The sequence below is a fragment of the Squalius cephalus genome (genome assembly GCF_949319135.1).
Source record: "Squalius cephalus genome assembly, chromosome: 10".
In the NCBI taxonomy this organism is placed as follows: domain Eukaryota; kingdom Metazoa; phylum Chordata; class Actinopteri; order Cypriniformes; family Leuciscidae; genus Squalius; species Squalius cephalus.
This window is the reverse complement of record NC_137131.1, coordinates 77,379-95,876: the sequence shown is the minus strand read 5'-3', so window position 1 is coordinate 95,876 and position 18,498 is coordinate 77,379. Positions and strand designations below refer to the sequence as shown.

Here is an 18,498-nt window from a genome sequence, read left to right as displayed (position 1 = left end):
AACTCCGTCACCTGTGCAACAAACCTGTAGAAACGGGCATCTATATCATATGACTATATATCTTCATCACACTCTCAACGCCAGTGACTTCTGAGAAAATGTCCTATCCTATCTGGAGGATCAGTGCTGATCTTCAATGAACTCAACAGACATTCACACACTTCTGAGCTTTAAAGGGATAGTTCATCCAAAAATGAAAATTAGCCCATGATTTACTCACTCTAAAGTCATCCTAGGTGTTTATGACATTCTTCTTAAAAGGGTTAGTTCACCCAAAAATGAAATTTCTGTCAGTAATTACTCACCCTCTTAAGACTTTTGTTCAGCTTTGGAACACAAATTAAGATATTTTTGATTAAATCTGAGAGCTGTTCACGTAGTGTAACAGCGCAGCGCTTCTGGGTTGTACGTCAGAACGTAGGCTCACTATTTGCTAGCATCACACGCATCACATGTATCACATAGTGAGCCTCCGTTCTGACGTACAACCCAGAAGCGCTGCGCTGTTACACTAGGTAAACTCACTCAGAGGACCACACAGAAGAAAATGAATAGTTGAATAAAGTCGTTATTTTTGTTTGTTTTGCGCAGAAAATGTATTCTCGTCGCTTGATAAACTTAAGGTTGAGCCACTGTAGTCACTCTGACTACTTTAAACATTGTCTTTACTAACTTTTCTGAGCCGGCAAGTTTCAATAACATAGAAGTCTATGGAGGAGTGAGACAGCTCTCAGATTTAATCAAAAATATCTTAATTTGTGTTCCGAAGATGACCAAAACTCTTACGGGGTTGGAACAACATGAGGGAGAGTAATTACTGACAGAAATTTCATTTTTTGGGTGAACTAACCCTTTAAGACGAATACAATAGGAGTTATATAAAAAAATGTCTTCGCTCTTCCAAGCTTTATAATGGCAGTGAATGGCTGTTTCTGTTTTGAAGTCCATCAAAGTGCATCTCTCCATCATAAAAGATCCATCATATCCATATTTAAAACTTTATCGACTAAAATAACTATCTTCCGGCAGACGGCCGTACACAAGTCGACTTACGCCGCAAGAGTAACGCTTGACGATGTCTGACGTAGATGTAGGAGTAGCGTAAGCTTTGAGCTTCTCGCGGTTCAAACAAACGGTACATCATTACGTTGTGTGTCGGGTCAAGCGTTACTCTTGCGGCGTAAGTCGACTTGCGTACGGCCGTCTGCCGGAGATTTTTCACTCACTCACTCACTCACTCACTCACTCAGAGATTCTAATTATTGGACAAAAAACTTCCTCACGTAATGATCCAGAATACTGTCTAACACTTGATGGCTGCTCTGTCAAGTCTTCGTCGTCGGTTAGGAAGCTGGGTGTGCTCTTTGATACCAATCTTTCATTTGAAAGTCACGTGTCTAGTATCTGTAAAACCGCATTCTTCCATCTTAAAAATATATCTAAATTACGCCATATGCTCTCATTGACAAATGCGGAACAATTAGTCCATGCGTTCATGACATCAAGGCTAGATTATTGTAATGCTCTACTGGGTGGTTGCCCTGCACGCTTAATAAACAAACTACAGCTGGTCCAAAACGCAGCAGCTCGAGTTCTTACCAGAACCAGGAAGTATGACCATATTAGCCCGGTTCTGTCAACACTGCATTGGCTCCCTATTAAACATCGTATACATTTTAAAATATTGCTGATTACTTACAAAGCACTAAATCGGTCTTAGCTCCGCAGTGCTTGAGCGAGCTCTTAACGAATTATAGTCCTTCACGTCTATTGAGATCTCAAAATTCTGGCCAGTTGATAATGCCTAGAATATCAAAATCGACTGCTGGCGGTAGATCCTTTTCCTATTTAGCACCAAAACTCTGGAACAGTCTTCTTAACACTGTCCGGGAAGCAGACACACTCTGTCAGTTCAAAGCTAGACTAAAAACACATCTCTTTGACCTAGCATTCACATAATACATTATAGACTTTTATAATTCAATGTTAGGCTGCATAGATTAGGTCAGCCGGAACCGGGAACACTTCCCATAAATCCTGATGTACTCGTTACATCATAAGAAGAATGGCGTCTACACTAATAATGGTTTCTCTGTTTATCCCGAGGTTTACCGCAGTTGGATCCAGGCTGTATCCAGATCCGATGAAGGATCTACGCCTGGACGCGACGACAACACAGTCCTGAAATGTCAACTAGTCTCTCCCCTGTGAAGGCCTCCCTCCCTCTCTTTACCTCTCTACAGATAAAGGGTTGTCGGGATAATTCCGGTTCGTGTGGCTACATGGAAGCGATAAAATTCTGTATTATTAATTTTAAGGCCAGACAAGTAGTTTGTTGATGGTTGGTTTGTAGGGAAGGACTACACGCCTGTGCACATATATTCAAACGCACATCCCTATAGACTGAACTCGTAATACGCATGTGCACGCCATTGGCGTTCTCACTGGTTTGCATTTTTGAAGTTTGCGCAGAAAGAACTTAAGAGTTTTCTGTTAAAACGGTGTTGTGTTGTATCTCTCTATTAGTGTTACTCGATCTTAGTGCTGCATTTGATACTATTGACCACAATATTATTTTAAATAGACTCGATAATTATGTTGGCATTAGTGGAATTGCACTAGCATGGTTTAAATCATACTTATCTGACGTTATCAGTTTGTAGCAGTAAATGAAGAGATGTCTCATCGATCACAAGTTCAGTATGGCGTACCACAGGGCTCAGTACTAGGACCATTCACAAAATTAACAGAATGCATAGGTGATATAAAAAATTGGATGACTAGTAATTTCCTACTACTAAATTCTGAAAAAAACAGAGATTCTAATTATTGGACATAAAACTTCCTCACGTAATAACCTAGAATACCGTCTAACACTTGATGGCTGCTCTGTCAAGTCTTCGTAGCTGATCTTTCATTTGAAAGTCACGTGTCTAGTATCTGTAAAACCGCATTCTTCCATCTTAAAAATATATCTAAATTACGCCATATGCTCTCATTGACAAATGCGGAACAATTAGTTCATGCGTTCATGACCTCAAGGCTAGATTATTGTAATGCTCTACTGGGTGGTTGCCCTGCACGCTTAATAAACAAACTACAGCTGGTTCAAAACGCAGCAGCTCGAGTTCTTACCAGAACCAGGAAGTATGACCATATTAGCCCGGTTCTGTCAACACTGCACTGGCTCCCTATTAAACATCATATACATTTTTAAATATTGCTGATCACTTACAAAGCATTAAATGGGTTTAGCTCCGCAGTGCTTGAGCGAGCTCTTAATGCATTATAGTCCGTCACGTCTATTGCGATCTCAAAATTCCGGCCAGTTGATAATACCTAGAATATCAAAATCGATCCTTTTCCTATTTAGCACCAAAACTCTGGAACAGTCTTCCTAACATTGTCCGGGAAGCAGACACACTCTGTCAGTTCAAAGCTAGACTAAAAACACATCTCTTTTACCTAGCATACACATAATACATTATAGACTTCTATAATTCAGTGTTAGGCTGCATAGATTAGGTCAGCCGGAACCGGGAACACTTCCCATAAATCCTGATGTACTCGTTACATCATAAGAAGAATGGCATCTACGCTAATATTAGTGTTTTTGTTTATCCCGAGGTTTTCCCACAGCCTGTCGGATCCAGGCCGTATCCAGATCTGACGAAGAACCTTCGCCTGGACCTGATGTCATAGCGGGGTGCTAAAGTGCCAACTAGTCTCTCCCTATGGAGGATCCCTTTACCACTCTACAGATAAAGCGTTGTCGGGAAAATTCGTTTCGCGTATCTACACCAAAGTGACAAAATAAAATTAAATTCTATCAAAATTTATACGGAAAGACCAGTACTTTGTTTAGGCTTGGTTTGTAGGGAATTCCAAACATGCGTACATATATTCAAACGCACATAACTATAGAACCAGTTCTTAATGCGCATGTGAACGCCATCAGCGTTTCTCACAGGTTTGCGTTTAAAGTCTGTGTAGAGAGAATGGTGTCGTCTTAGCGGCCCCTAATTTAATAACAAATGATCGTAGCGACAGAAGTAAATCAATCAAAACTAACTTTAGCTGGAAAATAACTTTATTAAAGAACCGCTATAAAGCCAAAACAATCTTACCTTAAATTATACGTTTATCTCTATAAAGCTGCTTTGGAACAATCTACATTGTTAAAAGCGCTATATAAATGAAGATGACTTGACTTGACACTCTCACTCACACACTCACTCACACTCACTCACACACGCTCACTCACACACACACACACACACACACATACACACTCTCTCTCTCACACACACTCACACACTCTGACCTGCATGTGCTCCTGTAGCTGAGCCTCGTGTTGGCGAGAGAGCTGGTCGTGCTGCCGCTGGAACTCTGCGATCAGGAGCTGTCGTTGGACCTGCTGCTTGTGTTTGAGCCCCAGAAGCTCCTGCTGAAGCTGCTGCTCACGACGACCCGAGTCCAGCGCCGGTTCCGGTTCCACGCGCAGGTCCATCGGGATAGCAGCCGGAGGAACCCGCACCGGCAGAGCAGAACTCAGCTCCACTGCAGAGAACAAGACAAACACGGTGAGGAGACGAACGCTGGAACACAGAGAGACACACACGACCAGCGGGAGCTAGAGCTCGTACCCGACCCGCAGAACACACACACACACACACACACACACACACACACACACACACACAGTGCCGAGACCAGCGCAGGATCACAGGATCACAGGAAGATACGAGAGACACGATCAGTGAAAACTCCGTCTGGAGCTCGAACCTAGACCTGCAGAACACACACACACACACACACACACACACACACACACACACACACACACACACACACACACAGAGTGATCTCTAGCTGTAACAGCGCGTGTATTTTTCAAGCTCAGAGGCTCTTGGGAAATTAACAGTGTGGCACTCTTCAAGATTTTGCTTTCATGTTCAAATAACTGCAGTGTAGAGGATACAACATCAGAGCCACAATACACAACCCCATCAAACACACACTAACACACACTAAACCCCAACAACACAACGACACGAGAGACATGTTCATGTGTCCGTCTGTCATGATGATGTCAAGTTCACTGGTGTGAGTGTTGATAAGCAGCATGACAGAACACTAGTCACACACACACACACACACACACACAATCAATCGTCACGCGTCCCTCTAAACCAGTGTTTCTCAACTCCAGTCCTCGCAACTCTTTCTGGCAGGTGAGAAACACTGACCTAAACGTCCCTACAGATCAGCAGCGCTGAAATCTTAAATATGAAGTGCAATTAAAAGAGCAAAACCCACATGAAACAGACACAAACACAAACACACACGCACACACACACACACACACACACACACACATCATGACACGAGAAGAATAAAGAGCAGCGGCTCCTGTCAGAATGAAGCTCACCAGCACCAGCCCGTCTCTCTCTCTCTCTCTCTGTGTCTCTCTCTGTGTCTCTCTCTCTCTCTCTGTGTCTCTCTCTCTCTCTCTGTCTCTCTCTCTCTCTCTCTCTCTCTCTGTGTGGCTCTCTCTCTCTCTCTCTCTCTCTAACTCACACACTGATCTCTCGCTCTCTCTCTCTCTCTCTCTCCTCTCTCTCTCTCTCTCTCTCTCTCTCTAACTCACACACTGATCTCTCTCTCTCTCTCTCTCTCTCTAACTCACACACTGATCTGCAGCGCTCGACTGTCTGATGACATCACAGGGCTGTCCCAGAGCAAACATGACACGCTCTGCTCTCATATGGAGACGGTTGACGCACACACACACACACACACACAGAGAGAGAGACAGTGTGTTTGACAGTGTGCTTAACCCTAACCCCCTCCACTTTTGTGTTTAAATGTTAAACCAGCAGACATGCAATCTGAAATGTAAGTTTGATTTTTATGCCACATTCACAGAACACACATTACAACCACTAGCTATTGCTTATCAACCATCAGAAATCAGAGACTAAAGACAGATTTTACAGACGAGCACAAAAATAAAACTAAGAATCTTTAGCTCATTTCAGACATCATTGTGATAAAAGACCCTAACCATAACCCTGACCCTAACCATAACCCTAACCCTAACCCTGCTAATGAAACACCTCTCCTTACGAGAGTGAGTAAACACTGATACTAGCATGTTGAGTTCTAGTTGCGTAAGCGCATTCCTGCATTCAGTAATTCACTGACGGGTTTTGGAGCTGGTAGACAAACCTGCTGCCAAGAGCAGAGAGTCCAGACAGCTTTGATGAGCTCTCAAACACTTCGATCACATCAAGCCTCCGACCGACCACAGCAACTCCACTCACACTAACTCCACTCACACTAACTCCACTCACACTAACTCCACTCCACTCACACTAACTCCACTCCACTCACACTAACTCCACTCCACTCACACTAACTCCACTCACACTAACTCCACTCCACTCACACTAACTCCACTCCACTCACACTAACTTCACTCCACTCACACTAACTCCACTCATACTAACTCCACTCCACTCACACTAACTCCACTCACACTAACTCCACTCCACTCACACTAACTTCACTCCACTCACACTAACTCCACTCATACTAACTCCACTCCACTCACACTAACTACTAACTCCACTCCACTCACACTAACTCCACTCACACTAACTCCACTCACACTAACTCCTCACACTAACTCCACTCCACTCACACTAACTCCACTCCACTCACACTAACTTCACTCCACTCACACTAACTCCACTCATACTAACTCCACTCCACTCACACTAACTCCACTCCACTCACTCCACTCCACTCACACTAACTCCACTCCACTCACACTAACTCCACTCACACTAACTCCACTCCACTCACACTAACTCCACTCACACTAACACCACTCCACTCCACTCACACTAACTCCACTCCACTCACACTAACTCCACTCCACTCATACTAACTCCACTCCACTCACACTAACTCCACTCCACTCAGACTAACTCCACTCCACTCACACTAACTCCACTCCACTCACACTAACTCCACTTCACTCACACTAACTCTACTCACACTAACTCCACTCACACTAACTCCACTCCACTCACACTAACTCCACTCACACTAACTCCACTCACACTAACTCCACTCCACTCACACTAACTCCACTCCACTCACACTAACTCCACTCCACTCACACTCACACTAACTCCACTCCACTCACACTAACTCCACTCCACTCACACTAACTCCACTCCACTCACACTAACTCCACTCACACTAACTCCACTCCACTCACACTAACTCCACTCACACTAACACCACTCCACTCCACTCACACTAACTCCACTCCACTCACTCCACTCCACTCACACTAACTCCACTCCACTCACACTAACTCCACTCACACTAACTCCACTCACACTAACACCACTCCACTCCACTCACACTAACTCCACTCCACTCACACTAACTCCACTCCACTCATACTAACTCCACTCCACTCACACTAACTCCACTCCACTCAGACTAACTCCACTCCACTCACACTAACTCCACTCCACTCACACTAACTCCACTTCACTCACACTAACTCTACTCACACTAACTCCACTCACACTAACTCCACTCCACTCACACTAACTCCACTCACACTAACTCCACTCACACTAACTCCACTCCACTCAATTCAATTCAATTCAATTCAAATGAGCTTTATTGGCATGACTGTGTAAAATAGCACAATATTGCCAAAGCAATAGACATATACAAACATATACGTACATGTTGATACATAAAAGTGAACAATAATAATAATAATAAAAAATAAAAAATACATTTCAATATTATGCATAAATATATCACAATGAAAAAAAAAAAAAAAAAAAAAAGTCCAGAGAGCAGTTTAAGGGAAGAGGGTTCAGCCCTTGTCCCTCATATGATGGCAGGAAGACACGTACTGCGCTGCCAGGAGAACACACTCTTCTTTCTCTCCCAGAATATAAGACAGTTTGTCTGTGAGGCTCGCTTGTTGGAACTGGGGTAAAATCTGAGCTATTCGTGTGAAATAAGAGTCTCTGATGTGTTTGTACTTGCTGCACTGGGTGAGGAAGTGTAGCTCGTCCTCTACGACTCCATCAGTGCAGTGTGAACACAGTCTGAGCTCTCTGGCTCTCCAGCTCGGCTTGTGTCGGCCCGTCTCCACACACAGACTGTGGTCACTAATGCGATACCTCGTCAGGAGCTTTCTCTGACCATAATTACTGATCTCGGTCAGGTATGGGGCCAATTTATAATCAGACTTTATTTTGTGGAAGTATTTTAATTTATTTACTTGTGTGACCTTTATCTGCCAATCTTGTATGTATTCTTCTTTGGTTATGTTCCCTATTTCTTTTACTTTTGCGTGTCTGAACTGAATTGTTGGATTAAGTTGGTGTTTTTCCACTAAATGTGTCATGGGGTCGCTCTCGGGGTGTCCTGCCCTGTGTCTGAGAGCGCAGTGATGGTAACTCTCTGACTGCGCGTCTGATAGATGGAACCAGAACTTTGCGGCTCTCTTCTGGATCTCAGATAGGAGAGGGAATCTGCCTAATTCTGCCCGGCAACCCAGACTCGGAGCGTTTCTGTGAGTTCCCAGGATGTTCTTGCAGAACTCAAGGTGGAAAGTTTCAACAGGGGTTTTGTCCCAGGAATCGTAATTTAGTTTAAATTTGGGGCCCCAGATTTCACAGCCGTATAGGAGGATGGGTTTGATGATGCTGTTAAAGATTTTCAGCCACAGTTTAACGGGTGGGTTAAATTTGAACAGGGGTTTTCTTATTCTATAATTCTATAATTTTATTCTATAATTTTCTTATTAAATAATTTCTTATTCTTATTCACTCCACTCACACTAACTCCACTCCACTCACACTAACTCCACTCCACTCACACTAACTCCACTCCACTCACACTAACTCCACTCCACTCACACTAACTCCACTCCACTCCACTCACATTAACTCCACTCCACTCACACTAACTCCACTCACACTAACTCCACTCCACTCACACTAACTCCACTCACACTAACTCCACTAACTCCACTCACACTAACTTCACTCCACTCACACTAACTCCACTCACACTAACTTCACTCCACTCACACTAACTCCACTCACACTAACTTCACTCCACTCACACTAACTCCACTCCACTCACACTAACTCCACTCACACTAACTCCACTCACACTAACACCACTCCACTCACACTAACTCCACTCCACTCACACTAACTCCACTCCACTCACACTAACTCCACTCATACTAACTCCACTCCACTCACACTAACTCCACTCCACTCACACTAACTTCACTCCACTCACACTAACTCCACTCACACTAACTCCACTCCACTCACACTAACTCCACTCATACTAACTCCACTCACACTAACTCCACTCCACTCACACTAACTCCACTCCACTCTAACTCCACTCCACTCACACTAACTCCACTCCACTCACACTAACTCCACTCCACTCACACTAACTCCACTCACACTAACTCCACTCACACTAACTCAACTCCCCTCCACTCACACTAACTCCACTCACACTAACTTAACTCCACTCACACTAACTCCACTCCGCTCACACTAACTCCACTCCACTCACACTAACTCCACTCACACTAACTCCACTCCACTCACTCCACTCCGCTCACACTAACTCCACTCACACTAACTCCACTCCACTCACTCCACTCCACTCACACTAACTCCACTCACACTAACTCCACTCACACTAACTCCACTCACACTAACTCCACTCACACTAACTTAACTCCACTCACACTAACTTCACTCACACTAACTCCACTCCACTCACACTAACTCCACTCCACTCACACTAACTCCACTCACACTAACTCCACTCCACTCACACTAACTCAACTCCACTCACTCCACTCCACTCACACTAACTCCACTCACACTAACTCCACTCCACTCACTCACACTAACTCCACTCCACTCACACTAACTCGACTCACACTAACTCCACTCACACTAACTCCACTCCACTCACACTAACTCCACTCCACTCACACTAACTCCACTCACACTAACTCCACTCCACTCACACTAACTCAACTCCACTCACACTAACTCCACTCCACTCACACTAACTCCACTCACACTAACTCCACTCCACTCACACTAACTCCACTCACACTAACTCCACTCCACTCACTCACACTAACTCCACTCCACTCACACTAACTCCACTCACACTAACTCCACTCCACTCACACTAACTCCACTCCACTCACACTAACTCCACACCACTCACACTAACTCCACTCACACTAACTCCACTCCACTCACACTAACTCCACTCCACTCACACTAACTCCACTCACACTAACTCCACTAACACTAACTCCACTCCACTCACACTAACTCCACTCCACTCACACTAACTCCACTCACACTAACTCCACTCACACTAACTCCACTCACACTAACTCCACTCCACTCACTCACACTAACTCCACTCCACTCACACTAACTCAACTCCACTCACTCCACTCCACTCACACTAACTCCACTCACACTAACTCCACTCCACTCACTCACACTAACTCCACTCCACTCACACTAACTCAACTCCACTAACTCCACTCCACTCACACTAACTCCACTCACACTAACTCCACTCACACGAGATAAAACACATCTCAGACCGACGGCCATCAGCGCTGACACAGTGATCCTCAGACGCACTGAACAGCCAATGCTTCATCACCTCATGGCTCACTTTCAGCTCTGAGTCGGGACAGTGACGTCACATCCAATTCAAGACCATTTCACAGATTCTCAGAGATCAAATGATCAGCAGCTTAATCTGCAAATTACATAATCATGTACTTCATGGGACAAAACTGATCTGCAATGATGACTGCCCTGACGATCAAACAGACATCATTAGGACATTTAGACCTTTCGGCTTTCCAGGACTTTGATGGTCATGTTGCGAAACAATCCCTTGCATCATCAAATGTGCTCAAAGTATGTTTATCAACCTAATGGCTCAACACTGATGCCTCGTCTCCGTCTCTCTTCTAGTTATGAGCTCCACCGCTTCATATTCCTGGCCTATTTTAGTCCCACAAAGCAGCAGCAGCGCAGTGGTTTAGATGTGTGTGTTCCTGGTAGTCTGGTCTCTGCTCGTTAGAGCTAGTGGATGTTGTGTGAAATGCCCGATGTGGTTTGTGTCAGGAGATCTGTGAAGATGAGGGATCTAAACAAGTATCTGAACTGTTGAGCGAGTCGCAACATTAACGAGCCATTAAAACCAACTTTTAAAGACACACGATCATTTCTGCAGGACAAGGAAAAGAGAGAGAGACATGTTCTACAGATTGTGTTGCATTGTGAAACCTTTTCAGACAATTGTTAGATTTTGCTGTATTTGGCCGAGTGGCCGTTAGGGTGGCACGCAATCTATTAGATTTCTCTAATACATAAAATAAGTAAGCTTGACCAGAGGTCTTATGGGGAAATAATTTATTGAAGGTAGTAGTGTAGCACAGTTCTCCAGCAGCGATGTTAGCATGTCGGCCTTCAAAGAATCTAAACCCAAAGTTACAGAACTTTATACATAAAGACAAAAGAGCTACATACAACGGAAACAGCAATGTTGTTTCTTTGTCATTCACACCCATCAGTTTCTATTGGCCATAGGTCTGTATGTGCCATTCTGTTCACACCTTCACAGTCACAGATAGAGTTGATTGCATCTGGGGCACAGTCACGATTTAAATGCATCTGACTAAAGATGACTGAAAATACACATAATCCTTCATAGACAAACTTCTTTAGCCGTCACTGCTTTTTTTGGCATCCTTAGTTGCACTGAAAATTGCACAAACGTACTGTTGTGACTGAGTACAATCACCACACTAACACACACAGAAGAGGCGTGTGCTTCATTCATCAGAGGCGAACAGCATTAGTCAGAGTCCTACACAACCCGACGCTCGTTCCCCAGCCCACGCCACGCTTCATACACATCACAAACTGAGAGGCACAGCACATTTGTTTGGTCACCGATGCAGAACAAAGAGCTTAGGTTGTTTATCCTGAAAATGCATCAATCCACCATCATCTCTGATGTATTAGCAGACATGATAACAACATGTCCAACACTAACACTCGCAGAGAAGCATCTTCAAAACGTGATCGACGCGATCTAGTGCTGCGCTTTATTTGGAACGGGAATCTACATGAAGATTGAACACAAACACAACAAAACAGAGCTTGTTTAAGTGTTACTGTAATTTCCATGCTGCGGTTTTGAAACGCTAATGCTCATCTGTCCGTCTCTGTAAGACCTCATGTGCTAAATCAAGGTGTTATGCTGGGATGAAATGAGCTACTGTACGTCTCTTCAAACACAGCATTTAAAGTGCTGAGAACACGAAACAATCCAACAGACGCAACAGATAAAGTCACAACACGTTTGAATGATCTGTGTGCCACAATCGTCCAGATACGTACTCGCAGCTCCTCCAGTTTTGCAAAAATATTCGTACAAACAAAAATATATCACGGTAAGACATGGGTTATCTTACCTGTGGGAATGTGGTCGAACGCTGACGGCTTCAAAATCTCCACAGTCTGATCCATCTGAGAGTCTGAGACAAAACAACAGAAACAGAACATGATTCAGTGGCAAAACGATCTATTTTCACCGTCATATGGAGGAAATACATGTTTTGTAAGCAACACATAAATCATAAATGTTTCACATTTTCAGTAGATGTTCAACCAGTGGAGAAAAAGTTTTCTACCTCTCTAACATTCAGATATTTCAGCGTTTACCTGAAAACACACAGCTGTTGGTGTTTATTGTTCGTTAAACTTAAACTGGTCATTGTTTATTAAACTGTTCTTCCGAAAAAGTGAGCCAATCACGTAGGTTTTTAAAGTACGGAGGCCTTTAAAGTCAGACGTTACAAGTGAAGACTACAAGTAAAGGGGTCCAGTGATGGCAGCTGAGCGGCAGTGTGGTAAATAACAGTGTAAATGAGGAGTAAAGCCGCAGATGGTAATTACAGAGAACATGAAAAGGCTTTTCACTTCTTCACAGCAGCCCAACACAGCAAGACCCGGCTACAAATAACCCCAGAGAGAGAGGGATGAGAGAGAGAGAGAGAGAGAGAGAGAGAGAGAGAGAGAGAGAGAGAGAGATAGAGAGAGGAGGAGGGGGGGGGGGGAGACAGAGAGAGAGAGGGATGGAGGGAGGGAAGTCTTCAGTATGTAAGCAGACACAGACTAGCATTCTCCTTCAACACAACTCCCTGAGCTGAGCAGGTGTTCAATCTCAGTTAAATATCTGGTCATTTTTACCAGCGATCATTGGCATGATATTTACCAGCTCATCATCCTTGATTCCTTTGTAACCCAAGAGTAGAAGCACTGACTTTACCCAGGGCTGCAAATCCTTCACAAACTTCTATTTTTGGTAAATTTCCAAGGACTAGACAACCCCTGGAAACTGCTTTGATGTTCATCTAATTAGGCCTCATCGCAGCCGTGCATCAGGGAATTCTGTTTATATGCGAGCGCCTATTTTTAGAAGGACAGGAGTAGCTTCATCTCAGATCCGCTGTGTCTCCACATCCATGAGGGATGAGCCCAAGTGTGTTTGCTTTTTGGCAATCAGTACGGTTCAGAACAACAGGGAGGGTGATGAACTGTAATAGTTAGGCTTAGCAGAGAGTTCAGTGTTAGTATTCACATGAAACAACAAGACATGTTAGTATTTACAACGTAAAACGGCCAAATGAACATTAGGGTTATGACATGCATATGATTTTAGTGCATTACAAAAGGCTAAACATCTTTTAATTTTTTTTAAAACACAGAATTTCCAGTCAACTTGATGGCCAATGGAGGAAACTGAAAAGCTATGAGAGAATCAGAAGTGATAGTCGACAAACATCTTCGGTCCGTCCAAACAATGAGCAAAGATGTCAGTAAGTACAGATAGATCTAACCCTTCTGTGTCTGTAAGTACAGATAGATCTAACCCTTCTGTGTCTGCAAGTACAGATAGATCTAACCCTTCTGTGTCTGCAAGTACAGATAGATCTAACCCTTCTGTGTCTGCAAGTACAGATAGATCTAACCCTTCTGTGTCAGTAAGTACAGATAGATCTAACCCTTCTGTGTCAGTAAGTACAGATAGATCTAACCCTTCTGTGTCTGTAAGTACAGATAGATCTAACCCTTCTGTGTCAGTAAGTACAGATAGATCTAACCCTTCTGTGTCTGCAAGTACAAATAGATCTAACCCTTCTGTGTCAGTAAGTACAGATAGATCTAACCCTTCTGTGTCTGCAAGTACAGATAGATCTAACCCTTCTGTGTCAGTAAGTACAGATAGATCTAACCCTTCTGTGTCAGTAAGTACAGATAGATCTAACCCTTCTGTGTCAGTAAGTACAGATAGATCTAACCCTTCTGTGTCTGTAAGTACAGATAGATCTAACCCTTCTGTGTCTGCAAGTACAGATAGATCTAACCCTTCTGTGTCAGTAAGTACAGATAGATCTAACCCTTCTGTGTCTGCAAGTACAGATAGATCTAACCCTTCTGTGTCAGTAAGTACAGATAGATCTAACCCTTCTGTGTCAGTAAGTACAGATAGATCTAACCCTTCTGTGTCAGTAAGTACAGATAGATCTAACCCTTCTGTGTCTGCAAGTACAGATAGATCTAACCCTTCTGTGTCAGTAAGTACAAATAGATCTAACCCTTCTGTGTCAGTAAGTACAGATAGATCTAACCCTTCTGTGTCAGTAAGTACAAATAGATCTAACCCTTCTGTGTCAGTAAGTACAGATAGATCTAACCCTTCTGTGTCTGCAAGTACAGATAGATCTAACCCTTCTGTGTCAGTAAGTACAAATAGATCTAACCCTTCTGTGTCAGTAAGTACAGATAGATCTAACCCTTCTGTGTCAGTAAGTACAGATAGATCTAACCCTTCTGTGTCAGTAAGTACAAATAGATCTAACCCTTCTGTGTCAGTAAGTACAGATAGATCTAACCCTTCTGTGTCTGCAAGTACAGATAGATCTAACCCTTCTGTGTCTGCAAGTACAGATAGATCTAACCCTTCTGTGTCAGTAAGTACAGATATATCTAACCCTTCTGTGTCAGTAAGTACAGATAGATCTAACCCTTCTGTGTCAGTAAGTACAGATAGATCTAACCCTTCTGTGTCAGTAAGTACAGATAGATCTAACCCTTCTGTGTCAGTAAGTACAGATAGATCTAACCCTTCTGTGTCAGTAAGTACAGATAGATCTAACCCTTCTGTGTCTGTAAGTACAGATAGATCTAACCCTTCTGTGTCAGTAAGTACAAATAGATCTAACCCTTCTGTGTCAGTAAGTACAGATAGATCTAACCCTTCTGTGTCAGTAAGTACAAATAGATCTAACCCTTCTGTGTCAGTAAGTACAGATAGATCTAACCCTTCTGTGTCTGCAAGTACAGATAGATCTAACCCTTCTGTGTCAGTAAGTACAAATAGATCTAACCCTTCTGTGTCAGTAAGTACAGATAGATCTAACCCTTCTGTGTCAGTAAGTACAGATAGATCTAACCCTTCTGTGTCAGTAAGTACAAATAGATCTAACCCTTCTGTGTCAGTAAGTACAGATAGATCTAACCCTTCTGTGTCTGCAAGTACAGATAGATCTAACCCTTCTGTGTCTGCAAGTACAGATAGATCTAACCCTTCTGTGTCAGTAAGTACAGATAGATCTAACCCTTCTGTGTCAGTAAGTACAGATAGATCTAACCCTTCTGTGTCAGTAAGTACAAATAGATCTAACCCTTCTGTGTCTGCAAGTACAGATAGATCTAACCCTTCTGTGTCAGTAAGTACAGATAGATCTAACCCTTCTGTGTCAGTAAGTACAGATAGATCTAACCCTTCTGTGTCAGTAAGTACAGATAGATCTAACCCTTCTGTGTCAGTAAGTACAGATAGATCTAACCCTTCTGTGTCAGTAAGTACAGATAGATCTAACCCTTCTGTGTCTGCAAGTACAGATAGATCTAACCCTTCTGTGTCAGTAAGTACAGATAGATCTAACCCTTCTGTGTCAGTAAGTACAGATAGATCTAACCCTTCTGTGTCTGCAAGTACAGATAGATCTAACCCTTCTGTGTCAGTAAGTACAGATAGATCTAACCCTTCTGTGTCAGTAAGTACAGATAGATCTAACCCTTCTGTGTCAGTAAGTACAGATAGATCTAACCCTTCTGTGTCAGTAAGTACAGATAGATCTAACCCTTCTGTGTCTGCAAGTACAGATAGATCTAACCCTTCTGTGTCAGTAAGTACAGATAGATCTAACCCTTCTGTGTCTGTAAGTACAGATCGATCTAACCCTTCTGTGTCTGCAAGTACAGATAGATCTAACCCTTCTGTGTCAGTAAGTACAGATAGATCTAACCCTTCTGTGTCAGTAAGTACAGATAGATCTAACCCTTCTGTGTCAGTAAGTACAGATAGATCTAACCCTTCTGTGTCTGCAAGTACAGATAGATCTAACCCTTCTGTGTCAGTAAGTACAAATAGATCTAACCCTTCTGTGTCAGTAAGTACAGATAGATCTAACCCTTCTGTGTCAGTAAGTACAAATAGATCTAACCCTTCTGTGTCAGTAAGTACAGATAGATCTAACCCTTCTGTGTCTGTAAGTACAGATAGATCTAACCCTTCTGTGTCAGTAAGTACAGATAGATCTAACCCTTCTGTGTCAGTAAGTACAGATAGATCTAACCCTTCTGTGTCAGTAAGTACAGATAGATCTAACCCTTCTGTGTCAGTAAGTACAGATAGATCTAACCCTTCTGTGTCAGTAAGTACAGATAGATCTAACCCTTCTGTGTCTGTAAGTACAAATAGATCTAACCCTTCTGTGTCAGTAAGTACAGATAGATCTAACCCTTCTGTGTCTGCAAGTACAGATAGATCTAACCCTTCTGTGTCAGTAAGTACAAATAGATCTAACCCTTCTGTGTCAGTAAGTACAGATAGATCTAACCCTTCTGTGTCTGCAAGTACAGATAGATCTAACCCTTCTGTGTCAGTAAGTACAAATAGATCTAACCCTTCTGTGTCAGTAAGTACAGATAGATCTAACCCTTCTGTGTCTGCAAGTACAGATAGATCTAACCCTTCTGTGTCTGTAAGTACAGATAGATCTAACCCTTCTGTGTCAGTAAGTACAGATAGATCTAACCCTTCTGTGTCAGTAAGTACAGATAGATCTAACCCTTCTGTGTCAGTAAGTACAGATAGATCTAACCCTTCTGTGTCAGTAAGTACAGATAGATCTAACCCTTCTGTGTCAGTAAGTACAGATAGATCTAACCCTTCTGTGTCAGTAAGTACAAATAGATCTAACCCTTCTGTGTCAGTAAGTACAGATAGATCTAACCCTTCTGTGTCAGTAAGTACAGATAGATCTAACCCTTCTGTGTCAGTAAGTACAGATAGATCTAACCCTTCTGTGTCTGTAAGTACAGATAGATCTAACCCTTCTGTGTCAGTAAGTACAGATAGATCTAACCCTTCTGTGTCTGTAAGTACAGATAGATCTAACCCTTCTGTGTCAGTAAGTACAGATAGATCTAACCCTTCTGTGTCAGTAAGTACAGATAGATCTAACCCTTCTGTGTCTGCAAGTACAGATAGATCTAACCCTTCTGTGTCAGTAAGTACAAATAGATCTAACCCTTCTGTGTCAGTAAGTACAGATAGATCTAACCCTTCTGTGTCAGTAAGTACAGATAGATCTAACCCTTCTGTGTCTGTAAGTACAGATAGATCTAACCCTTCTGTGTCAGTAAGTACAGATAGATCTAACCCTTCTGTGTCAGTAAGTACAGATAGATCTAACCCTTCTGTGTCAGTAAGTACAGATAGATCTAACCCTCCTGAAAGGTGCTGATGATTCTAGGGATCCACCACGATACACAACTTCATATAATAATCAATCTGAGGAGAGATGATATGTGGGGCTGAGGAGAGCCTAAGCTACAATAATCTAAATTTAAAAAAAAGGGTTAGCACATTATTCCACAATTAGAATATTTCACTTCTTATGGATCAAGAGTTGCCACTCTGTTCCAAAAGCCCATACAGACAAAAACACTTGTGGACTAGTGATTTGCATTGGAAATGCAATATATGAGGAACACACACAGCCTGAAATTCAGACATGAAACTGATATGCTGTGGTTATTTAAACCAATATGACTAAACGTATCACTTTGCATGCCAATGTGTTGGACTACTACCTTGATAAGAGAGCTGTGGTTACGCATCACCCCATACAGCAACAGGCATGAAACCTGAGCTCAGTTTCATAGAGCAAAGCACCTTCAGAAAACCACAAGACAATAAAACTGCATGTCAGCCTTGTTGTAGTCA

At 42.8% G+C, this 18,498-nt stretch overlaps 1 protein-coding gene across 1 annotated transcript in view; it reads right to left on the bottom strand.

The window, feature by feature from the left end:
• The window catches only part of LOC307165463 (histone deacetylase 4-like), a 60,298-nt gene that overhangs the window by 31,335 nt on the left and 10,465 nt on the right, over window positions 1–18,498 (bottom strand). The window contains exons 3-4 of the mRNA XM_079883081.1: window positions 12,611–12,673; window positions 4,325–4,560 (exon numbers count right to left, since the gene is read on the bottom strand). Of these exons, the coding sequence (XP_079739207.1) occupies window positions 4,325–4,560; window positions 12,611–12,673 (299 nt within the window). The remainder of the gene's footprint in view (window positions 1–4,324; window positions 4,561–12,610; window positions 12,674–18,498) is intronic.